General features: G+C 36.7%; 1 protein-coding gene across 1 annotated transcript; it reads right to left on the minus strand.

Moving 5' to 3' along the window:
• On the minus strand, window positions 1-2,854 carry LOC107657813 (myelin-associated glycoprotein-like). The gene is made up of 7 exons (XM_016446059.1): window positions 2,782-2,854; window positions 2,270-2,656; window positions 1,606-1,923; window positions 1,243-1,494; window positions 1,049-1,142; window positions 872-914; window positions 1-410 (listed from the first exon to the last, which is right to left on the minus strand). Exons 1-7 carry the CDS (start codon window positions 2,843-2,845, stop codon window positions 147-149), a joined length of 1,422 nt encoding a protein of 473 aa, XP_016301545.1. The 5' UTR covers window positions 2,846-2,854; the 3' UTR covers window positions 1-146.
• Between the last annotated feature and the right edge of the window lie 2,994 nt (window positions 2,855-5,848).

A 5,848-nucleotide genomic window follows, 5' to 3' on the forward strand; every position in this document is an offset into this window, starting at 1 on the left:
GTCTAGAGTATTATTTCATTATTTAGACAGTGTTGCACCATTCGTCAGAGATGTTATTAAGGGATTTGTGAAAATTTGATGACTGTCCTTGGCTGACAAGTGTCACAGGTCTCTGCACAATAGCAAGATTTAACATAGGAAAAAAATCACTTTTTCTGGACCTCAGCATAAAGTTTGTCCATTTGCTGAACACTGTTGATTTGTCTCTTTCTCTCCGTCACTTGAACCTCAGCATACTCTGTCACTGGGCCATTGCTTGGGTGTTCCCTTGTCTTGTGGCCTAGCTGGAGTTTGGAGAAGTCAATTTCACCATAGTGGAGATCATCAGTTTCTTTCTTCTCACCATTCTTGCTGATCACAATATCATTGTTAACATAGATAGCCATCATGTCTCTGTTTTTATCCTCAGCCTGAGGAAAATAGGTGAGAATTTTTTTAAATGATTGATTTTTTTAATCGCTTTCCTTCTGCTGTAAAAGAAGCATTGTTTGAGGAGATCCTACTGTAAGTGAAGTGAATTAGTCTTTAGAAAATTAGCATAAAACAATTCACTTTTTTACAATTTACAACAACGTTCAGTGTGACTCTTACTGTCTTTATTCAGCCGATTTGTTCATATACACAGATTCATTCAGGAACCATTTATTTTTTATTTTTTTAATGATTAAGTCACTGAATCATTCACTCAACTGATTGGTTCAAAAGCACTGATTCATTCCGGAATTAAACAGCTACGGTTCGAGACACAGCCATGCAACGGTTAATTCTGCCGTGGCTCTGTTTGGAATACATTTTGTTGTTGTGGACAAAACAGCTGGCATTTAAAAGTTAAGTTACTCAATGTTAACATCTTGTTTATTGAACTATGTACCTGATCTTTTCCTGTGACATGGGCCTGTCTTGAAGCCTTTGTTCTGTTGCAAAAAATAAATAAATATACAATTAAAAAAGTAAATATAAAACAAATACATTCATAAATTATACACACATGCAATTAATAAATACAACATTGCACACATGAACTACATTTCTGTTATTATATATTTACCTCATACAGTAAAAAAAACCCGCAGACAACAGAACAAAAGCCAAAAGTCCTCCTGTACAGCCATATATCACCAGATGAGAGAATCCACTCTGTCCTAAAATACAAAAGGATTACTGAAGAGTGTATTTCAAACAGTATTCACGAATCCATAATATATCTGAACATAAAAATACAAAACACAGTGCTTTATTTACTTTCATCTGTGAGCTGGACATCTTCTGATGACTGTTTTCCATGTTTATTTTGTGCAATGCAGAAGTATGATGCTGTTTGATTATGAGTTCTGGTTAAATGAATCTTCTTTCCCCAAGCTATAGGCGTCTCCTGTCCACGTTTGTACCAGGTGTAGTTCAAGTAATTTGATGGACTGGCTTTGCTTTTGCAGGTCAAAGTCACATTAGTGCCAACAGATGGAGTAATGATGATGTGAGTTTCTTTTGGAGGAACTTTAAGAAAAACACATGCACATACGGGGTTAACAATTGATAGTTTTGATACCTATTCATTTTATCACATCAAGGATGATGAGAAACACAAAAGTACTCCAAATATCTTACACAGGACTTGTAGCATGAAGGTACCTTCCACAGTTGAGTCATTAGGCGTATTTCTTGGATATGTAGCAGTGCAGAAAATGTTCTTCTTGTGATCTTTGTATGAAGCTTTGAAGGTCATGTATGAAAACACTGACTGGGTTTTATCAGGTTTCTCCTGTAACTGTGTTGTAATGCGGGCAGATTCAGGGATGTTAGACCAGGATATTGTAGGAGGTTGTTTGGGACAGGGGGCTTCAGAAGAGCAGCTTAGATTTACTGTAGTTTCCTCCATCACATACTGTAGCTTACTAGGTTCAAGTTCAAGAGGTTGTGGTGAGTCTACAAGGTAATTGATGACAGACATCAAGGAAAACACACAATGCACGTTAGAAGGTCAGGGTTTCACACTTGGGGTGAGGTTTAGCACATTTGCACTTGTAGATTGACTGTTTCACAAGGTAAAATCACTGTTACCAATATTTTTTAATATTTTGTACATGCATAAGAAATGCAACCTCTCAACACTGAAGATATAGTTTTATAATGTTACAGTATTTTCAAAATGTCAAAATGTATAGTATAAAACTGATGATAATACTAATATTTTCATTTCATTTTAAAGACGGACAAATTCGTCTTTGCACTTTGGTGTGTAGATGGTCTGTTCAGTTGAGATGACATTTACCTGTGACATTGATCCTCACAGTGTTGCTTGAATCAGCTATATTGGGGTTAAATGTTGCTCTGAGCACATTTGACTCCAGTCTGAAGTAATAGCGGTCTGAATGATTCATCATGATGTTATAGAAGACAGTGGTGCAGTTCCTCTCATTGAGATCTCCAGTCATCTTTATGTCACTGAATCCTCTAATGATGTTTTCACTGCTATTAAAAGCTATAAAACTGTCTTTGCTAGCATACTGTGATTTGTTTTTCATCCAGATCCCATAAATAGATTTTGCCCTCTTATGTTTGTCCTCAAAATTGGAGATGTTGAATGTGCAAGGAATCTGCAAACAAGAGCCTGTCAGAGCTGTTACTGTCTGAGGCATCACAAAGTAGGTATCATCAGCTGGAACATAAAACGCATTAGTCACACTAGAGACATGAAGAAATTAGCATTTGGTTTTTAATTCCTGTAGTACACATTATAATCATACACATCCTTATTCATAATGACGACAAAGATCGACCAACCTGAGTGAGCATGTCCCAAAACAGAGCTGATGAAAATAAAGCAAGTGATCTGGTTTCCTGCCATCGGGGTTTGCAGAGGGGATGACACTGAACTTTACATTTAATGATACACAATAGTATACTAATATAAGTGTTGAGGTGATTAAAAATGTTTTGCACCCAAATTACAATGTGTGCTATGTCTTTACCAAGCATTTAGCTAAACTTAACTAACCACCCTTTACACAAATGTTGTTAAAGTAGCTAAAAGTCCAGTGCCAATAAAGATACAAAAAAATTAGTCAATGTTTATAAACATTTACAAATGATGAATAGTCTCAACTTTAGATTGGGTACTGCAAAAACATTAACAAATAATGAATAAATGATTTAAGATGTTCAAATAGTAGAAGTCTACACAACAACAACTACAGACTGTGATTATGAGTTAATGAATATATTAACACGAACAGTGTGTGAAGTGCTTAAAATTAGTAATTAAGCTATATCTTCACAACATATGTAAATGTAAAAAATGAGCATTAGCCAATATGTGAATTGAAGTTTAATGACATTTGTAAGCATTCAACAGTACATCAACAAATAAGCTTGTAAATATTGTATCATTTCTGTTAAAATAATTTGTAGATTTTTAAAACGCATTGAAAGTTTAATGACATTTGTAACCATTAACTAATGATCAGTTAAGCATTATATAATGTTTGTTAACGATTTATTAATGAAGCTTTTAATCATTGTAAACCATATGTCAAAATCATTTGAAGATTTCAAAGAAAAACAAAAAAAGGCATGATCATATGAATTGAATGTTTAATGACATTTGTAAGCATTTCAATTGACATTAAATAATGATCTGTTAATCATTTGGTAATGTTTAACAAGTTCATTAGTTAACATTAAAAAGCACATTATCTCATATGTGAATATATATTAAGTAATGACTAGTTAAACATTATATAATGTTTGTTAATGATTTATTAATGAAAGTTATTATAAAGTGTTACTGAAATTTCTTACCTCAGAAAAGTAGTTAAACTTATAAGAAGTAGACGTCCCTAAATTTCTCCTCTTTGTTGCAACAGCCTTCTAACATCTAACATGCTTCATGTTGTGACATTGCACTACACCCCCAATGTAATGTCATTACAGGAAGATATTTATAGAAACCATAGACGTCACTATAGATTCTTCCTTTTTCTTTTTCTTCTGTGTTTTAAATCATTTTACAAAGAAAAAGATATGTGCATGATATTACGCTGTCTATTAATTAGATATCATCATCTCATAACTTGAGTTGAATTTATAAGACATTGTTAACATTACCGTTAGCTAGCATGCAACATCTATTACACTGTAACTTACAGGCAGCCTCACATAAAAATGTATTAATTAACAAAGCTTTGATTATCACCACAGTCTGAAGTAGTGAACACTCACTCTTTCTGTTCTAACTTACAACAGATTAATGAAGCTTATCTGCATTAATTCATCCTGTCAGAGCATTTTCCTGTCTGTTTACTGTTAGCCAACAATCTCAAGCCACAGAAGCAGGTAACCTTAATCAAACATTTTAGCTACAATTATGTCCCCGTTAACAAATGATTGTAATTTAACTATTATAAACAGTTAAAGAAACAAAGCCCTACTAAAATAGGCCCAGCGACACACTAAGTAGTGCAGTTTACTTAAAGAAATGCAACAACAGAACATATGGGACTGTATAGTTCACTATTCGACCCCAAAAATGAAGTACATTCATTATTTACACAACCCTGATCTTGTGGCTACCCATTAGCCCTCATAAACCAGTATGTCAGTTTAATTCATTTCACAAAAGAAAACTGTGAGCAGTGACTGTCAGAATGTGCTGGGCATAAGTCTTCCCTAGTTTTCAAAACTTATGCAGTTTCACAAATTTATGAATCTATGATCTATGATGATAAAAGTAAGAATTAGTGAGGGTGGGGCAGACTTGTATTCTTCTCCTTAATGGTGTCCCTTGCCCACTCGATGTACACAAACAGGCATTATGGCAAGCCGTTTTAACATTTAATGCTTAAAACCAAAGAATGATGTGTCTCTTCTCTAAGTTTTCTATAGCTGATCTTTATGATGTTTTATTAACAAGGTTTGGGAGGAGCGCGTCAGATACTTAGCCTAATTGACACAGGTGGAGCGCACTCAAGTTAATCAACACCATGATATAAATACAGCTGACTTACCTCTATCCATCGCTCGTTCTCCGCCAGACACCGCCGCCGAGCTCCAGGCTTCATCGCGGCCGCTGCTCCCTGCTCGACCAGCCACACGCTGTCCACGACGCCGAGGCTTAACCTCGCCTCTATCGGCGTCACTTCCATTTTTTCCCCTGACATCTTCTTATATTTCGGCTGAGCCTACAATTCCTCCAATCGGAAAGTGGACCGCATTTAAGCCTGAGGCAAACGTTGATTAATTCCGATGCACTGTCCTCGCGAAGGGAAAAAATGATCAGATCGCAAAGCGGATCTGTACTATCCAAGTTATTCGTCTCCCAGCAATCAGACAACTTCACTCCCAAATCTACTCCAGCAGAGCAGCCAATATTTCGAGCAAAGTTCGCAAGGCCCCGAACTCTCCTCGCTCGACACCACCATCGCCCCGCACAAGACCCGGCTCTCCTTAAGCGCTGGGTTCGCAGCGGCAGGCCACCAACGAGCCTGGGCCGCGCCCCAGATCTCACCGCAGCAAAGCCTCACTTGCTTCCCGCTTCGGCTCAACCTTTCACCGCAGCGTTGTATGCAGCCGGGCCTCCAGCAGGCACTAGCGCGAGGCCGCTTCCTCTAGCGACGCAAGCCGTGTTGCAAATACATTTTTAGGTAAAGTCGCTAAAAGGCAGGACGTTTTGTTGCTAAAAGTTGTGAAACGACCTTATGACAAAAGGATGTTGTCATTTTGTAACCATGACGCAAACTGTGTAGAATACACAAATAAATTACTCCGATTGTCTGAATTTTCGCTAGCATTTTTACCTGTATTTTAAACTACACATTTCACTCAGATAAACGGATGAAAAAGATTGAGCTTC

Source organism: Sinocyclocheilus anshuiensis, unplaced genomic scaffold (genome assembly GCF_001515605.1).
Source record: "Sinocyclocheilus anshuiensis isolate Anshui unplaced genomic scaffold, SAMN03320099.WGS_v1.1 scaffold7, whole genome shotgun sequence".
Lineage (NCBI taxonomy): Eukaryota > Metazoa > Chordata > Actinopteri > Cypriniformes > Cyprinidae > Sinocyclocheilus > Sinocyclocheilus anshuiensis.

What these genes read in the sequence shown, in the direction of transcription:
- LOC107657813 (XM_016446059.1), bottom strand. Translation starts at nt 2,845, where the DNA reads ATGGCAGGAAACCAGATCACTTGCTTTATTTTCATCAGCTCTGTTTTG. An exon ending in TGTGAGGATCAATGTCACAG is followed by an intron (nt 1,924 to 2,269) that starts GTAAATGTCATC and finishes ATTACCTTGTAG; the next exon opens with ACTCACCACAACCTCTTGAA. An exon ending in TGTCCAGCTCACAGATGAAA is followed by an intron (nt 1,143 to 1,242) that starts GTAAATAAAGCA and finishes TTTGTATTTTAG; the next exon opens with GACAGAGTGGATTCTCTCAT.